Below are 20,496 nucleotides of genomic sequence, written 5' to 3' on the forward strand. Positions count from 1 at the left end.
TGAAGAAAAGATAATGAGTATGATTTTTACCATTTGTTTGATGAAGGAAAGGAAACCCATAAGTCTTAGAGCTTACAAATATTGCTCCAACCAGCTGAGCGAGCGCGCTCCTTTATATACAACAAACAACAAACTCACCCAATCCGGATAATTAAACTGATTAAGGAAAGTCGTATAACAATAAATAAAATGCAGTTGCTAATGTGTTTTCATGGCTATAATAGATTACAACAGCGATGCAATGAAAGCAAAACATAATAGCGATAAGTAAAACGAACAAGATATGAACAATATAATAAAGAAAGATCAAACACAACATGCAAGATATAGGCACGTTTAAATATTTACAAAAATTAAAAAGTCATCACCCGACGTCTACCACACTAGAAATATAGATCTAACTAAAGCTTTACCTAAGCTTTGGTTAGATCACTTTTCTTAGTTCTATGAATTCTTATTCCTTACAATAATTATTCCTGAAGAAGCAAACTATGAAATGAGACTATCCAATAGCTACCTGCTATTGGATAGTCTCATTGGTCTATCCTGCTACTTTGGTTGTCATTTATGTAAATGAAAAAAAGTCTATGGAGCTAGCAAGATTGATCTATCAAAAGCTTTACCTAAGTTTTGCTACTGAACATATTCTGCACTTTAAATTTATAGCAATGCATATTTGGTATAAACTCACCAGATACAAGGTCAGTTATTATAACTGATGTGAATAGGATGAAGAAGCTGTAGCTAAACCATTTCAATCTTTCCATGACAGCAACAAATGGCTGCTCGGCAGCTAAAATTAAGCTGCACTGTGTTATTCCAGATGCACCTTCTTCGTTTACTATTTTAAATGTCAGTTTTGAATTCCTAATAGTTAAGATATAACCTCCTGGTTTCTTAACTTAAATGTCAGATCCAGAATTTTATGCAAAGTCATCAAATGCAACCAAAATTACAAACCTTTTACACTAGTCCAATCAACTGATAACTTCACGATTGACGGAATGTTGTACGGAATGTGCCAACGCATACCTATAACTTGCATCAAGTATAGGGAGCTCCAGCATAGCTGGCATTCTTAAAACTGCTAGTAGCTATATTTCCACAGATACAGAAACAATAGTGTTATTTATTTCTATGTTAGAAAGTTCCAACAAATAGATAATAAGTTTGACTTCTACATTGATTCTATTGTTAGCCATATATGTAACAATTTGATGTAAATTGTGAAAGTATTGTTCGGTTGATCATGAAGTTATTTATATCCTATATTCTTAATGTTGAGCGAGTCAACTTGCTTCATTTTAAAATTAATTAGGCACATCTTGATTGCATCCACTAATGCTTGTTTACCCTTGGTTGCTGTATTTAGTTTTTCTTGAATAATCAAATCTTTTACAAAGATCCGTAATGGATTTTTCAACTCATTTAGCTGCAGTAAGTGTTTGTGAATCTGTTTGGATACTCTGTTATTTAACAGTCTTTTTTATTGATTATTGGTAGGCCTGACCATGGTGAAAGAAACTGGTCTAACACATCCTCAGCTATGGAAAAGAAAAACCATTAATATACCCGTTTTTCTAACCAATAATAATATTAAATCAGTAATAATATTGTATATATATAACATATAATGTGATACATGTACAATATATATTAAGTTTTGAAGTCTTGTTAGACATTATAATTATAAAAATGTGTTTTAATTTTAATACCAATCTTGAACACCCCAGTTTTAAAATAACATAATAATTATAATTTAAAAGAAAAATTAATTATTTTTTATGGTTGCTTTTGCTATTTACTGCCTACTCGTTATTTAGTAAGAAAATAACAAGTGAACAGAGTAATTTAAAGGAATATTAATTTAATCATTAGTGTAAGACAAGCACATACTATACAATAATAATATTAAGCAGTAATATTATTATATATATAATATGATATAATGTGATAAATTATATATTAAGTTTTAAAGTAAGACATTATAATTAGAAAAAATGTGTTTTAGGTTTAATACTAATTTTAAACATTTTAATTTTAAAATAACATATTACTTATAATTTAAACACAAAATTAATTATTTTTTATGGTTACTTTTGCTACTTACTGCCAACTTGTTATTTAGTAAGACAATAACAATTGACAAAATTACATTAAAAGAATATTAACTTAATCATTAGTTTAAGACAAGCACATACTTTACAGTAAACTGTATAAAATATAAGTTTAAATTTAAACTTGCTATCAGTTTAGGTTTATGTTTATGGCCCAAATTGCTAACGGAAATATAGTAGTGGTGCAGTTCTAAGGCTTTTTCAACCGCCCCTGCTGGACTAGCTGGTGCCACACTTTCTGATTGTCATTTGAAATTCAAAGTCTCTGTTTTAGGTTCTGCTGTTTTAGATTTTTTATTTATTTACAGCCTACTCGTTATTTAGTAAGAAAATAGCATGCGACAAGAATATTTTAAAAGAATATTAACTTAACCATTAGTTTAATAGAAGCACATAGTTTACAATATTTTGTGTGAAATCTGTATTTTATATTCAAATCTCCTACCAGCTTAGGTTTATGTTTATGACACAAGCTGTTAATGGAAATATAGTTATACATTTCCATTTAGTGTTTTCTGTGTATTTTTAGTGTTTACATTTCTTTTTAGTGTACAAACACTAAAAAGAAACGACTGTGATGATCATCTCTGCTCATATAATTATACCCTCATCAGTATACCTATATTTGGAATGTATGTAAGCGGTCTATGTTTCTGAAACCAACATGGTTCAACTTAACAAGATCTATTTTAAAAGTTTCTGTATATTCTATTTTGCAAATAAAATATATAAATCTTTATTTCATTGCTGAAGATGGATACCGGATTCATTTTACAGTAACACTGGTTTTAGTTTAAATGATAATCTTAGTTGAATTAGAGTGTCATATTTCGATGCCAAGCCTTTGCAGTGCAAGTGCTTCTAGACCAATTTTTATTGTAACAAATTACTAAATGCATCAAGTTGTCAATTTTGAAAGTTTTTCTAAATGAAGTATTTACAATAATCTTCACAAGCAAGCCTATTACTATTGCGACAAATTTTAATGACCAGTGTGACGGTGTTTTGGATTTGTTAATAACGGTAAAATTGGCGCTTGGAGATAAAAATGCTAGTCAACTATATTTGAACTGTAACAAAAGTTGTTTCATTTTACTTTGAGAAAAATTTAGAATTTATAGTTTGTCTTTATACAGAGAACAACCTCCATAAATCTGAATGATACTTCTACATGCATTACCATGGTGACCTCAATGACTAACAAAATAAATATTTTAATTTCATTTTATTATACATATATTACTTTTTTTGTACAGTTTATGATAAAATAAAAAGCAGTGATTATAGAATTTAAAAATTTTAGTCAAATCTTTATAGAAGATTTGAAAATATGGTGATTCTCATAATGGAAAATTCTATTAATATCTTTTGTTGTTAGCTTTTGAAGTCTATAAAAATTTTAGAGTATACATCTTGTTCCATTTGTTCTATTTTGGTAAATCTTTTACAGTTTTTTCTATTGATTATTGGTAGGCCTAGAAGTCATAAAATAATCTGATCTAATGCATCTTCATGCATGAAAGATAAAATATCATTGATATGTTTTGTCTTACCATGGATGTTAGGCTCACATAGGATTTTACAAAATTACTAGCTCCTGTTTAGCTCTTGCGCTCAAGTCAACTGTTGTGGTGACTCTGTGAATCGTGTTGACTTTGTTTACCAAAACTCATATATAAGGTTGCTAAAACTAATTATATATTAAAAATGTGTAAAATATGATTAAATTAAAATTGATCAGAAACGAATTGTTATAGAGTAATTCTGTTTGTAGATCTAGTTATTTCGGCGTAAAGTAGCACTTTCGATTATATATTTGTAACAAGAAAATGTTGTGAACTGGTGCTCTCTCACTCATACTACACTTATGCAGTTAGAACTACCTGTGAAATATAATTCTTTGCTAAAGTTGTGACCAGTAGTTTTGTCTCATTGGAAATTGAAGTAACATATAAAATTAACTAAAATTCGATGAAAAGGAAACCTATAATATAATGGTGTTTTTTGTGATTCTGAATATTTTTGGTGTAAGATAGCACTCTTGACCGAGTTTTTGAAAAATAACAAACAAATATTTCAAGCTGGTACGATGGCTCTTTCTGACAGGAAAAGCCAATGCTTTCCAAGGTAATCCATTGCCATTTTATCTCGGCCGATTTGTTGTGTTAGATATTTACAATTCTGGCGTTAGATGTTTTCTCTTGTATTAACTGAGTGTATAATTTTTGAAAGCGTCTCTATCGGTAAAAATTATTCTTACGGGAATCTTGAAATTTTTTTTAATAATTTTTTCAAAATGATTCTTGACATTCTCAAATTGTATTACATCATGACACAACATTTTATTTATCTAAAACTTTATAGAGTTTCAAAATCAGTCTAATGGTTCATGACTCATTGACAATTTGGTGACGCCTCATCGAAATGTAAAAGCATGCAACCAAAGGAAAACATGATCGTCATAAGACACTAATGAACTCGGTAACACAGCATGTTGATGTGATACCCTATTTTTTAGGAATATAGTACATTGTTTTGTTGTTTTGTATACTTCATCTATTAGCTTGTCTCTTCTCATCACTCATATTGTAATAATAGTTACAACACCAAAACAAGAATAAACCAAATACTGTTGTTTTTAGTTTATTCTTCATAGTTTTTGGTGATGCTTTGGGTAACCTTTGCCTGCTTTCAATTTAAGTGGCATTCTTTGTAAAGCCTATTTGAAATGGCATATGTTAAACTTTTTGTACCAATTGTTTTAACTAAAAATTCAATCTTTCTCGTGACTGATCCTATCATTGATAACTAGCATTTGAAACACTAATAAAAAATATTTTTTTAAATATGAACAATAAATGTTTACTAAAAAGCAGTTGTAACCTTAGCATAGCCAATATTTTTATTGGATATTGTATTGCTTGAAATAATTAATAATGATACAACTACTAACGATAAGAAAAATTCATCTTTATTATTCTTATTAAAATTACTATTCAGATAGTAAATGTTAATAGCAATGTCAAAGTAAACTAATCTCAAATAAATATAAATATTTATAGTTGTTTTATATTTATACTTATTTCTATTTAAAGTTGAAAATAGTTTGTTGATGTTGATTCTCGATGTTGATGTTCCTGGATGGGGTTTTATCTCTACTGGTTCAGGGTCTGCCGGTTCCGAGTCTGCCCGTTCCGGGTCTGCTGGTTCATGGTCTGCCGGTTCAGGGTTTTCCGGTTTAGGGTCTGCCAGTTTTGGGCCAGTTTTAAAAGGGTCATCGAACTCTGTCAACAATGACCATCCAACTGCCCGTACCTCTATCAGCCGCATTTGACTTTGGCTCACACTGATTGAAATGACTTTTCAGAAATCTCACCGCCTTACACCGCTCTACACCAAGAAGCACATAAAGAAATTCCAAGTTCATCTAGTTAAAATTTAGCTATAAAATGAACATTGTAAATGCTTCGTGTTAAAAAATACTAGTCCACATGATGTTAAATGTCCCACATCTTTCAAATATTTAGATTGTCTTGAAATGAAAAATAAAAAATATCCGGAAGTTTTTAAACTTTGGTTCACACTTTTGTGAGCTCAGCATAAACTGGCCCCCAATTTCTTTCCAGGCATTTGCCTTCATGTTTGTCTTCTTGTAGAATCTGTCTGCAATATTAAATGTAGTTACAAAACTCCCATACTAAACACACACATATTTAGCAAATACTTTCACACCAGAGAACGCATATACATAACTTAAAAATGTAGTTATATATAGCAATAAAACTTATTATTACAGTAAATGTATTTTTTGGGAATAATACTTAACAGTATCTTAGTGTGGGTATATATAATTGAAAAAATATTAAGAAGAAAGTAAACATTTACGCTACAAAATTGTTTCATGCGATGCACTTCAATATATATATATATATATACAGTATATATATACATATACATATACTGTATATACATATATATACGTATACTGTATATATATATATATATATATATATATGTATATACTGTATATATACTGTACATATACATACATATATATGTATATATTTATATATATATATATATATATATATATATATATATATATATATACACTCTGGTGCCAGCACATTGACTTTCTTAAAGTCTGTGAGGCAACCTAATTGTTTCATGGCAGGAAGTCAACTCTCAATGGTAATGGGATTTGTGTCCCTTGCATAAGCTCTGAGCTGCACTGATGAGGCTTCGATAGCTGAATATCTTGTGCAGGAATCACAATATATATATAAATAACTAAAATGTTAAAAAAAAGAATAATTAAAATAAGAATAATCAATGCATAGTCAAAAAAATTATTTTACAAAATTAATTAAATGTATTCTAAATTATCATACGACCTTCACCCGTACAGTACATTTTAAGAAAGCTTTGCCTGTGGCTCATCGCAAAAGTTAAACAGCGCATTTCTCTTTTGTAGAGCGCTCACAGCTACCGGCGGTACTCGGCGCGCAGGCTCACGTTTTACTGTTGATAGCCTTGCGGTGGTGTCGCCAGTGCTTTTGGCGTACATGAGAACCTGGCTTTAGTTGTTGACTAATCCAAAGCTTGAGACTTGGCTTCACAGATGACGGAATGTTATTGCCCATTGGTGGTTCATATCTGCAAAAGAAAACAAATATTGACAGACGTAAATAACAAGTTATACTTTCATAAGTAACAAGTCAAAAATTGGTTCATTATTCCCGCTGTTTATGAGCAAACAGAGACGATATATTTATGTTATTATAAGATAAGAATTGTTGCACATTCAAGTTTAAACACCTCATGTTAAGGGGCTTCATGGATATGTCCAATGGCTGCTTTTAAAGATGTGGTTGCGTCAAATTTGAGTTGATCTTAAAATAAAGCATTTTTTTTCTCTATCAGTTGATATGCTGTTTGTTGTGTTACGTGATCTCATTGCCAAAATATTTGAAAATTAAAATCGAAAAAATCTGACCGCGGTAAATACGCTCAGGCCACAAAAACATGCCCAGACTTGCCCAAAATGATGTCACGCGTTATGCAACCTGTCTCTATCTCTCTTATTCACATCGGCTATTTGCGACAAAAGTCTAGTCCTACGCAGCTCTATTGGCTTATATCTTATTTTGTATTTGCTCATGTTGGCTAAAATAAAATTTTAAATCCAGCTACAAATGCATTATTATGAATGTTTCAAAGGCATCAAATAACGAAAATTGAAAATTTGTTCTACTCACTTTCTCCAAATGTTGTGTAAACATTTGGGTACCGACTACCAATTCTACCGGTCTACGGTAATTCTGTCAAGCTATGTAGATTAAGGTCTTTGCATCAGCACAGTTCCGCCGCTACCCATACTAACGATTTACAGCCTCCCATAAGTCCCGCCCACTTTATGTCTGTCGCCTACCCTTGGGTTGGGGCTGTATATCATTGCCTACACCGACGACTACTAGTTTCTTACTACCGTAAGTAAGCAAGCCGCGTCTTTGAATCTTTGAAAAGAATATACATAGGGGTAGAGTTTTAAGGATGAGAAGTCTGCTGCAAACTAAATTTTATTTCCCATTCTCCAGTTCTGCGGACATCCATATACCATATCCAATTTACTACAATATTCTGCAAATCATGTTTTGCTTTATTTTCAACAATATTATTTTATTATATAATTTTTACGAGCAAAAATATTTTCATCTCGGCATAAAACTTTTATTAAAGATATTCATCAAGTTGTGGCCACTCACATAGTTTTAGCTGATACAATAAGACAAATTCATCTACTGCAACAAACTCAAACAAAACATCATGGTTTATGCAGCACACATTCAAGTCTCTCTTTTCCCTTTATGGCAGTTTCCACACTGACAATGCTGCTTTGGCTGGTGGGACGACATAAACATTCTGTAATCAGTAAAACAAATGCAATAAATATATGTCATTCATAGATATGTCATTCTAAAGGGTATCTATTGAAAGCTTTCAAATTGGGAGTTAAATAGATTGTGAGTCTAATTTTAAAAACAAATAAACGTTTAACAAAGGCACAAGTACGCCAAGCCAACGATTCGAAGCTTTGGTTTTGGAAATTAAAGATTTGGATTGATCAATCGATTTTCTTCACTTTTTACAATTGAAAAGTGAACATCTAATGTCAAATCATAAATCTAATTTACTAAATAAAGCTGCCGCAGAAAAATTTCAAGCAAATGTAGCTAGGTGAACCGATAAAAAATATAAAAAGATGATTAGTAATAGCAAAAAGTTATAATTTTATTAATTAGTACATGTATTAATGAGTACTAAAATATTACTTTTAGTATATTCATCAATCTAAGCCATTGTATAGCTAGATGCTAAAGATTAAAAATAAGCCGTCAAGAACTCACTGTACATACGTATCTCGCACGCGCAGGAAATTACATTTTAGCCTCAAGCAGGGAAATATAATCTGAATGTGAACTCAACAGGAAACTCTATAGGAGACTCAAACTGAAAGATAAATTTACCCCCATTTTCTGATCTTCCTCCATAGAACTTTAACTACCTGATGCCGAGAAAACTTGGAGTCACCTTCGCAGTAACTTTACAGCAATTAGACAATTACATGTATATTGTTCGCCAATAAAACGTGTCGATTGAGTAATTCAATAAAATAACGATGTTAATTAATTTGGTAAATATCGATGTCCATGCGATTTAATAATAGAGTAAAATCCCTAAATTAGATATCACAGACAACATGTTTTACGAGTGATAATATTTATCACGGCCTATATAAAAATTTCGCGCTGATGATTGGCTAAGGAAGCGACCTCATATTTATCGCTCGTGGTTTCTTTCCAGATATAGTGCTTGTGACGTCACGAAAGAAGCACCCACTGGAACGTGAGCTTTTTAAAAGAGGGCCTCATTCAAACTCATATATCTCTGGACAGGGTTGGTCTACAAAGACAAAAATAGCATCAAATTGTAGCTGATGTTTTAGCCTTCTATGGGTCTTAATTTCATTACATGGAATTTTTTGACGCCACCACATCTTTAAACCAGACTATCTCTAATACATAAGCAGTGCGATGCTATTAAATTACAACTAACAGTTAATAATATACACAATACAAATTTCGAAAGGCTTCAACGACTCAAGAGAACTGATTTTAGAGTAGAAAACTTTTACAAATTATTCTGTTAAACTGTTTTTTATATAAACTGCTTTAAAACTTAGCCTTAACTTGTATATTTACATTGTCTGCAGAGTTGGGTAATTGGGTAAGTGTATGAAGTAACTATATGGTGTTGGATCTATGATTTTATCATAGTAAAATAACTATATATTTTTATACAATATTTTGGCAAACAGTGCAGACTATTGAGATGATGAGATCCAACACCCTATAGAGTAACTATATGGTATTGCATCTAAGATTCTTGCATTGTGAAATAACTATATAATCTTATACAATGTTTGCACAGACAGTACATGACCATTGAAATCGGTTATGAAAGTCTTGATGTGTGTATGCCTCTATGATGTGTCTTAGACTGATATTTCTGTTTATGTTTAACCTGTTGTAGTGCACCAGATATTACATAGCTATTGAATTCAGCAACTGCTTAATTGTCTATCAAATAAAATTATGAAGATATCAATCGGATATCATTGAAAGGTACACATGAAGGATACCATCGAGTAGTATGTTACGGGTAGACCGCAATGATTGCTCATTGCATACTCCCAAGCAACGACAGTTATCCACACGTCAGAGAAATTCGAAAGCAACATAATGAATTACCTATAAACTATTTATCAAAATAACATGCAGATTTTGAGTCAATGTGAACACATACAGCTGCTACCCAGGTTGCATTTCGAACCAGATGATTTCGCAGCATTTGTGCATAGAGCAGGCAACGAGAAGTTTACTCAAGAATTCACAGCCATATATCATACAAACATGATGCAACACCCAAAAGTTATATTATAGATAAATATCTTGAGTAAATTTAATTGCTTTGCCGGTTGGCAGTGGTTAAGAACTCATAGGGAGTGAAGACACAAAACAATATAAAATGTTTTGTTGTAAAAACTACATGATTTCATCACACAACTTGAGAAAGGAGGTATTAGTTACAGATATATAGAAGGATAAACTCTTTAGAAAGTGAATTGGTATTCATTCACCACAACAAGTATTACGCAGAAGGTATTATTGCATTTTTTGTCAGTCAGTAAGACAGAGGATATACATTAGGCGCTCCTACAGTGTAAATAATCTGTTTTAGGAATGTTTACGTTATAGGGAATTTATGTCATAGGAACAGTAAAATACATGTAAATTGACTAATCTGTTCCGAGATGTTTTCAAATTCACCTCTTTGGCAATGAATAAAAAAATCTTGAATAAACTTTTTTAATTTGTATGCTGTACCGTAACTGCAGTATTATTGGTTTGCATTGATAAATTTTCTTTTTTTCATGATCAATTTCACAGGTTGTATAGACTATGAATACTGTACTTTTACAATAAATTGATGGAGACTGCATGCTTTCGACTTTTATCTTTAACCATTTGCTTAATTTTTTAAACAACAAAGTTTATTTTACAAATTAAAGCTAATAACACTTATTTTTACAACTACAATAAGGCAAAACAACAAAATACATGTATTTTTACTATAAAAGGTGGTTGACGACCTATGACAACAAAGTAGAATGTCGCGAAAATTATATACTGTGTACATAATGTAAAGGTTTGTGCAAACTTCACTTTCCTCCACTAGTACAAGACTCGTGCATGAGTACAATACATACATTTCTGCTTAGTTCATCAAAGTGTACAAGAAAAAATCAAGTAACAGGCAATGAACAGGCTCAGAACAGCTCTGCTCTGCTATTCAATTGTTCAGGCTTATATAGCTGCGAAACCCCTCCCATGTTCTTCTTGGTTAGACCCGGCACGGCTCGGTCTGGATCGGCTGGGGCCAGCTCGGCTCGGTCTTGAGTCGGTACGGCTCTGGCTTGGCTGTGGCTTGGCTCGAGATGGCTTGGCGGTGCATCGGCTTGGTTCAGCTAAATACGAGGGGACGCCATCCACCACACACTCCCCCATTGGCGATTACCGTCTGCAATTCACATCCTGAGGGAGTACTGGTTGGGCCAGAGCCACATGCTGACGGGCTCTGTAGCTGAGGCGCTTTATCTCCTCCAATAATAACTGGCGTTCCAAGCCCTTTAGCTGTTCCTGCCGTAGAACCGTCTGCATGGTCTCGACAGCCCTCGTCCATGCCTGGGCGTTCTATGCTAACAACTGGGCCCGCCCAGGCTGTCCTGCATCTGTAGGAGGGTCTTGCTGGCTGGAGTCCATTCTAGTATATCGGCCAGCGTCTGTGAACCGGCGGGCTCCACGGTCGTCCTGCTCCTCCTGGTCGAAGCCGCGGAGACCCGTGCTGAGGGGCATAGTGGTGTCCTGGCTTGCTGTGCTCCTCTCCGGGGGCTGCGGCGCCTCCTTCCTCTGGTAGTGAGTGTTCAGGCAGCCATCGTCAGAAAGCCCTTCATGTTCTCCTGAGATAACTGCTCCCAGAAGTCTTGGTCCACCAGATACACCACCAGCTCCACTCCTCCTTGCTGGTGAGTCGTGTGGTGCAGCAACACCTGGTCCCTGGACACGTACTGCCAATTGCGTGGGCAGCACGTGTTGAGGGATGTGTTCACGTACTGTAACACAAACACCGCGTAATGTTGCAGTACGTGAAATTTGATCCGCCGGGTGCTAGTTGTAAACTGGCAAATCCGGCAACTCCCATCTCTCACCCGCTCTTCTGCTTGTGCTACAGGCCAGGAAAACAAGTACTTGTTAGTCCTTACGATGGCCTTCTTCCGCGGCCTGACTTTCTCTGGCTCTGGCTGCCTCAGAGGTGTGCTCTCCCTCACGGCAACAGATGATGGAGAGGAAGACAACTCCGGTGAAGGGGGCTGACCTGTCTCCTCTTCGTGCGCACAGCAGCCACCCTGCACTTTTCTTCCACTAGTTTTGGTATGGCCTTGTTGGGCAGGTCCTCCGCGCTGACCTCTGTCAGAGTGGCATCCAACAGCGCCTCTACTCCTTCCTCGGTGATTTCCAACACGGCAGAATCTGGCCGTCAAGCCATGTCCCTCTCCTTGTTACTCCCTTTGTAGACCACCACGTTTGCCGGTGTTGGCCTACTCACTCCTTCTCCAGCTTCTTCCAAGCTCAATGTGACCGAAGTCAGTAAGTCCTGTAGAGATGTGTTGCCTTCGCTCTCTATCTTTTTCAGCGCTCTGATGTCGTCCAGAGAAAACGCGTGCTTTAATAAGAAGTCCTTGGTTGCGACTGTGAAAACCGTTTTACCTCCTTCCCGCGCGACCTTCGGACCATTTTCCGTCAATTCCATAGAGTAGCATACACCATTTCCATACCATTCCGGCTTTCTAGTTGTCCGGGCCGGCCTCGGATTGTGCCGGACCGGAGTTGATTAGCGGTAGAACAGGCAATGAACAGGCCTAGAAAAGTTCTGCTCTTCTACACAAACGTTCGAGCTTATATAGCTAGTAAGCTCCGCCTCCGTTCTATTTGCTGGACCCGGCATGGCTCTGGCTTGGCTGAACTCCCACCTCATTAACACGCCTGACTGAACACAGCTTGGCTCGGCTTAACTCATCCCTATGCTCAGCTCCCAATGGACCACATTCCACAACAATATAATACATACAACGTTATACATACATTGTTTTTTCTTTCGCAAGTGTTACGAGATAAACCAACATTCAAATCAATTTTTTAATCTCTTCTGACTTGTCATTTTATGTTATACAAAAGTTTTTTACATTGTACAAAGCATAAACTTCAAATCAGTTTTTTGCGTTATTTGGAATTACGTTATAGGAAGTATATGATGTAGGAGTGTCTACTGCATTTGTATTCATTGTCAGTCAGTTAGACTAGTGTAATACAATTGGCTTTGTCAGTTATCAGATTATCAGTCATAATATCAGTTATCAGATTTTTAGCATAGCTAAAATGATTGTCAATCAATTCCTGTTTAACCAGCACAAACCTTTCCAACACCAAAACAGCAAGGAAACAAGGCCAGTCTATGAAAATATGATAGTTTTTTTAGAGAACTCTAAAACAGTATGTTGCCTTTTAATCATGCAGTTACCCTAGCAACCCAGCATGCCGTGAGAGATCATTAGGTGTAATAACTAAATGTACAACAACCATATTATTTAGGCATACATAGGCTTCACTTGGTGCAGTGATTAGAGTATCAGTCTGTCATACTGAAATTTGTGAGTTCTAATCCCGTTCAAGGTGATCTTTAAAAAAAAACTTTAATTGGGACTTCGGCCAAACAGGCAAACAGACACGTCTCTCATTATAGTAAAGATTATTGAAGTCTTCGAAATATCCTTACCCATCCACTTCCTCTAACCAAACTAAGTGATGTAAAGAAAATATTTGGCCTACAGAGACTTACCGAAAACATTGTGGGGAAATAACCAAACATAATTTAGAAACCCATGAATAAATTAACAAATTTAAATTTGGCCTGTAGTATGAGTGCTATGTATTTGCCTTTAGGTCGGGTAGTAGGTATTGGACAGACAGCACAAATGATATATATATTCGCATTAGTCTTTCACCATAAAGAAACAGTACTAATCGCATATCCTTAATGAAACCATCGCACTGACAAGCCGACCAAAGTCATATAAGGGGCTACGAGGCAAATATGGATGAACTCAGTAAGTGAACATTTAGGCATTCTACAGCTAGTTAGCAACAACTAGATGGTAACTTATCTGACATCCTTGGATAATGAGTTTGACATGCACTGGTAGGTGCTCCCACTGTTTACTTGGTCATGTATATATACATAATAAACACACTGACTGCTAAATGTTAACTCAGGCAAAAGTTTTGTTGAATTCGTATGCTGAAAAAAGATTCATATGGTAAGGTGGAAAGATCACTATGCTCCACCTGGTGAGGTGAAAATATTGGATATCAAGGTGGTTATATTCTGAGGGTGAACTGTCTAAAGATATAAGCATGTGTAAATAAGAATTACAAAAATATATAAATGTATGTATAAGATATACAAATATATATTCACGTATGTATAAGTTTGAGCCTTTGTGAAGAGTTTCCATTTTGTCAAATTATTATATACGGCTACAGCAAAATCTCAAATCTCAAAAAATTCTCAAATCCTCGGAATGAGTACTACAAAAAATCCAATAAAATTACAAATGGGAATGTTACACGGGGACCACACAAAACATACAGAGGCGGACAGAGGGCGGACAGATGGGTTGAGGCAAACACGGAGAGGGAAGCGGACATGAGAAGAGAAGCGGACAGGAGAAGCGTGAGAGAATTATATAGCGTTTGAGATATTATTATATTATGGCTGATTTTCACTATTCACATATTTATATTTTAGTTGAATTTTGTGATGTGACAGAAATAGGGTACAAGAACTATTGCTGTCAATACTAGCTTTCAATCCAATGATCTAACATAGCAAAAGTTGGGTAAACAAAACTAAAACCTGTTGCCTGTAGCACATAGTTTTATGACATAATTAAAAAAATGTGTTAGCAAACAAAAGTTATCTTTTGCACTAAAAACATGGAGTCGTCTGGTATTCTCAAATGTTCCAAAACTATAAGCGACTATAACTTATTCATTCTGCTATCTCAATAAACATTTTTACAGGTAAAGCAAGCGAACATCATCTGGAGATTAATGATGATGAGTAGTATGTAATATGGGGGTTCTGGACCAGAATTTTCGCCCTGGCATTTTTTGTCTAACGATGACTAAAAAACCTAGAATTTAAAGTTTTTAAAATCCCAAGGATTTTAAAAAAAATGGATATTAGAAATTTGTACGGAGAGAAGGTACGGCTGCCAAAGAGCACGCGACTGCAGGACCTAAGTGCTGGTCACGCTTGCCATTTGTACCTCCTTTATTATACAAAATTCTTTAAACCTACATCAATCGATTTGACTAACGTTTAAAGCTTTGTAATAATAAATGGATATTAGAAACCTCTACGGAGAGGGGAATACGAGCTGGCTTCGACAGGATGTCAAGCGAAGCGGTATTAAAGGATACAGCAAAATGAGCAAAGCGGAGCTAGCGTATCGTGCTGGCGATCGATCCAAAGTGATTGGTAAAACTAGCAAGGGTATACCAATAGTGGTAGACGGTACTTACAAAAAGCCACACCCGGATGATGCTCTCCGCAATGTGAGAAACCTGTACGGAGACTCTACCTCCAGTCAGAGGAGGGAGGAGGCGAAGTGGATGGGGTTTGGGAATACAGCGAAGCTGAGAAAAGCCGAGTTAAAGGATATTGTCGATGGCAAGAAACGTCTTACAGTGGATGACTTGAGTATGAAAGATCTAAAATCTTTAGCTCGAGCCAGAGATATAACAGTTGGGCCGCGTATGAAAAAAGCGGACTTGGTGGACGCATTGAGAGGTGTTGACAGAGCGCCACGGGTGGAGATAAGAACCACTTTTGTAGACGAGGTCACCAACAAATCTACTATAGATGTATCCAGTTATCAATCAGCCAAAATAGACTTTGTATGGAATCACGCCAAACCCGTCATTATAGGTAGGATTAATGATGCGTTTAACCGAACTAAAAAACTTTGCGTAAGTGCTGAAGTTGCATTCTCCCATCTGGAGCGTGGTACTATAATCACTCGATTCTGGGGTACCCCTAGAGAAGGCGCCGTACCAATCTTAGCATCAACCAATCTGGATGAAGAATTAAACAGACAGCTAGCGAATATAATCAGAAAAATTGATGAATTTACGAACAACGGTTCGGGGTGGATTTTGGAGCGAGTATCTAGATTTTATTTGGAAATTTATCGGTGGAAACCTCTAAGAGGTGGAACGTACAAACCAACCCCTAAAGCTTTAGCGAACAAAAATGCCATCATAAACGTCAACAATGGAGGTGCCAAAACAATGGCAGTGATAAAACGGATTGCAAAATCTATGGACATTCCTTTTACTACCAAAACCGAGAAATCAGCGTTAGTTAAAAAAATAAAAGAAATAGATCCAGAGGCTTTGGATGATAACAAGTGCTTCTTGTGGGCGATACTCTCATGCCTATACCCATCATCGGATCACGTAGACAGGTTATCAAATTACACGCCATATCAAAACAGCTTGTATACCAAAATGTTAAAGTACCCGGTCACCATAGACCAGATTCAAAAGTTTGCTAACAAGAACAAACTTGTGATTAATGTGTTTGAGTGGAAAGATGGTGGAATGGAGATTGTTCACACGGATGACCGGTTGTATACAGATAGTGCAAAAGGTCTCCCAGAGGTGAATTTAATTCTTTATAAAAATCACTACATGTGGATCAAGAGTATGTCAGCGCTAATGTATGCCCAGACAGAGCACAACGAGTCTAAGTATACCTGCCTACGATGTCTCCACCACTCAACGTGCGAGAGAACATTTAAGGACCACATCAAAGGGTGCCTAGCCACTCACGATGGTACTTGCGTCATCAAGATGCCCAAACCTGGCTCGGTCATGAAGTTTAAGAACATTAAAAATATGGAAAAGGTGCCTTACACCGTCTACGCGGACTTTGAGTCTATTATAGACAAAAATACCAAAGTTCATACAGCGTGTGGCTACGGCGTAAACCTGGTGAACAGCTTAGGAAAGTCATTGAGGTTTGAGACTTACAGGGGTGAGGATTGCATGGAGAGATTCTTTGCAGAGCTGGATGGAATAAAAGAGGTGATAGATAGCATTCCAATCGCGAAAATAATAATCACTCCGGAGCAAGAGCAAGAATTTAAAACTGCGACAGAGTGCTACATGTGTGGGCGCGAGGCTACGGAAGAAGAAGATTGGCTAGTTAGAGATCATGATCATGTCTCTGGGTCGTACAGAGGCCCCGCGCATAATAGCTGCAATCTCAAGCACAGACAGACAAAAAAGATTAACGTGATATTTCACAACCTCAAGGGGTATGACTCTCATTTAATTGTCAAGGCTTACGAGGGGTACAAGGGCGTCGATGTTATAGCGAACACGGATGAAAAGTACATGTCAATGAGAATAGATCGCTTTAAGTTTATCGACAGCATGCAACACCTCAACAGTTCACTGACCGAACTGGTGGAAGGACTAGACGATCTCCCACACTTGAAACAGGAGTTTCCGGAACACTATGGCTTGTTGGCGAGAAAGGGCGTGTATCCGTATGAGTATATGGATTCTCATGAGCGATTTGAAGAAAAGCAACTTCCAAAGATTATACACTTTAGCTCATCGCTAGACAATCATGGCGGCTTGCAGCCAGGTGACTACCTGCATGCTATAAAAGTGTGGAGAGAGCTTGGATGTAGAAATTTGGGTGACTACCATGACCTATATCTAACGAGCGATGTGCTACTCTTGATGGATGTCTTTGAGAGTTATAGAGAAATAGCCATGAAAAATTATGGCCTCGATCCATGCCATTACATCTCTGCACCCTCATTTTCATTGGATGCTTGCTTAAAAATAACGAAGCAAGAACTGGAGCTCATCACTGATGTAGATATGTATAATTTATTTGAGAGAGGCATAAGAGGTGGCATGTCTACCTGCGGTGGTTTGCGGTATGCCAAGGCAAACAATCCATATGTAAAGGACTATGATCCGAGTAAGCCAACTACCTACATTATGTACTTGGATGCCAACAGTCTGTACCCTTCGACAATGTTGAAAAAACTACCGACTGGTGGTTTTGAGTGGATAGAAGATGGCAAACTGCCCGATGTTAGCGAGGATGAAGGGTATGTCGCGGAAGTGGATTTTGAGTATTCAACCGAGTTGCATGATGAGCACAACGATTATCCATTCGCACCCGAGTCAACAAAACCCGATCAATGGTCGGAATATATGCGATCCGTTGGTGATGTGAAGCTCGCAGAGCCTTGCTATGCAAAAGTGCCCAAGCTAGTGCCCAATCTTAGAGATAAGTGCAATTACGTTGTACATCACAAAACTCTGGAGTATTATATCAAAAAAGGTCTGCGTGTGATCAAAGTGCACCGCGCTCTCAAGTTTAAAGAGAGCGCTTGGATGGAATGCTACATACAACTCAATACTCAACTTCGAAAGGAGGCTAAGACAGATTTTGGTAAAGCTTTTTTCAAGCTTATGATGAATGCGCTATTTGGCAAGATGATGGAGGATGTTCGCAAACGGATCGAGGTTGAACTGACTACTAACACGAAACGTCAACAGAAGCTCATCAACAGACCACGGTTCAAGTGTAAGAAAGAGTTTAATGATGAACTGTCAGCCGTGTCAATGAACAAAACGACGGTAACATTAAACAAGCCAATCTACGTTGGTCAAGCCATCTTGGATCTATCAAAGATGCACATGTACGATTTCTTTTATGATGTCATCAGAAAGCAGTATCCCAATGCCCGAATGATGTACACTGACACGGACAGTCTTGTGCTCCTGATCGAGACTGAAGATTTTTATAAAAAGATGCCACTACACCTGTACGACACGAGCAATTACCCAAAAGATCACTCATGCTATAGTGACAAAAACAAAAAGGTGCCAGGCCTCATGAAAGATGAGGGTGGTGGTAAGGCGATATCAGAGTTTGTGGCTTTGCGAGCCAAGTCACACTGCGTAGAGGGTGAGGGTTGGGGACTGACAAAATGCAAAGGAGTGAAAAAGTGTATAACCGAAAACCTAAAGTTTGATACCTACAAACAATGCCTGGATAGTGGAGTTCCGGCTCCGAATGCCACCATGACGACACTCCAGTCCAAACTACACGAGATAAAAAATTGGACTTTTAGCAAAAAGACTCTGTCGGCCTTTGACGACAAACGCTATTACCTAGATTCAATAAATAGCTTGGCACACGGACATTACAGAATAAATGACATTAACAATGCCACACTTCTTGAATAGGAAAGCAAAAGAAAGTTTAGATGAGTTGAGTCAAAATTGGATCAATGCGATGGAGTTGTTTGATCTCGTCCGACCCCCTGTGTATGACGAATATAAAGAGTCAACGGAAAGATATACAGTTCGAGGTAGACCCATACCTAGGTATGAGAATAGAATGCCACCAGAACTGTGCGTTAACTTACCCGAACTCAAAAAGCTGGCCAAGGCAAAAGATATACCCGGGTACAAAACGATGAAAAAGGCGGCTCTACAAGCCGCATTGTCATAATTTTATACGGTCGTATAAAATTACATCATGGAATAAGCTATACCCGCGATGACTATAGTGCCGCCAATTAACAATTTATTTCCTTTGTAAACGTTGCCCTCGGGCGGTGACAATTCTGTTGATGGCTTTACAGAAGGGGCAGGTTTTGGTGAAAATAATTCTGTAGGAAATATAGATGGCTTTACAGAAGGAGTTGATTTTAGTGTCGGTGCTGGAGGCTGCTTTAGTGGTGCGGGTTTCGGTGGCTGTTGTAGTGGCACAGGTTGCGCAGGTTTTGGCTGTTGCGCGGGTTTTGGTGCAGGTTGCACATGTTTTGGTGCAGGTTGCGCGGGTTTTGGTGAAGGCTTTAGCGGTGTGGGTTTTGGTTTTGGTTTCGGTGGTGGTTTTATTCCTACGCTATCAAACGCTTGGGCTATTTTAATTTTATCGTTAAATCCTTTTACGCTTTGTCCTAAAGCGTTCAAGTTCAAGTCTGACGGTATCATGTACAGACCTTTGGCTATAACATAATTTGTTTGCCCGCGAGTTTTAGTGAGGGCGTCCTCAAAGTTTGATATAGAATCTTGGAGAGATTGCTTTTTCATGATCAAGTCATTGACCAGAACTAAAAATTCTTGTTGAGACTCGAGGGAGGAATCCGCTTGTCTAGCTTGAACCTGAGCTCCCAGTAAACAGTAGACGTAAGCTCTAATACTATCATTAAGTCTAACTATTCCGGGGGATGTGAATGACTTACTATGATCGGGCACTACCCTTTTGTAGTCAAATGGGTCTTGAGTTACCGAAACCATTTTAGTACCCACACTCGAATACCACTCCGGAAACTGGTAATAAGTACCCCAACCATTGGCACCACTCCGATGCACATCCATATCCGTCTTATCTTTACTGCTTGATGGATATTTTGGATACGGTTTGTGATGCCTGCCTAGATCGGCCATCTGTTTTTCTAAAGAACCTACTTTACTACCACCGTCTTGTATGATAAATCCGAGACCTCTGGCTGGTTGATCAATCTCAGGAATATCTTTAGCGGTTACTCTAAACTCATTGAGCAATTTGCAGTACTCGGTTTTGTTGTAAGGAT

At 36.8% G+C, this 20,496-nt stretch overlaps 1 protein-coding gene across 1 annotated transcript; it reads left to right on the top strand.

Annotated features, from left to right (window-relative positions):
• The first annotated feature begins 15,199 nt into the window (after positions 1-15,199).
• Positions 15,200-19,141, top strand: LOC137410122 (uncharacterized). The gene has a single exon (XM_068095707.1). It carries the CDS (start codon positions 15,200-15,202, stop codon positions 19,139-19,141), a length of 3,942 nt encoding a protein of 1,313 aa, XP_067951808.1.
• Positions 19,142-20,496: the final 1,355 nt, after the last annotated feature.

Source organism: Watersipora subatra, unplaced genomic scaffold (genome assembly GCF_963576615.1).
Source record: "Watersipora subatra unplaced genomic scaffold, tzWatSuba1.1 SCAFFOLD_158, whole genome shotgun sequence".
Taxonomy (NCBI): Eukaryota; Metazoa; Bryozoa; class Gymnolaemata; order Cheilostomatida; family Watersiporidae; genus Watersipora; species Watersipora subatra.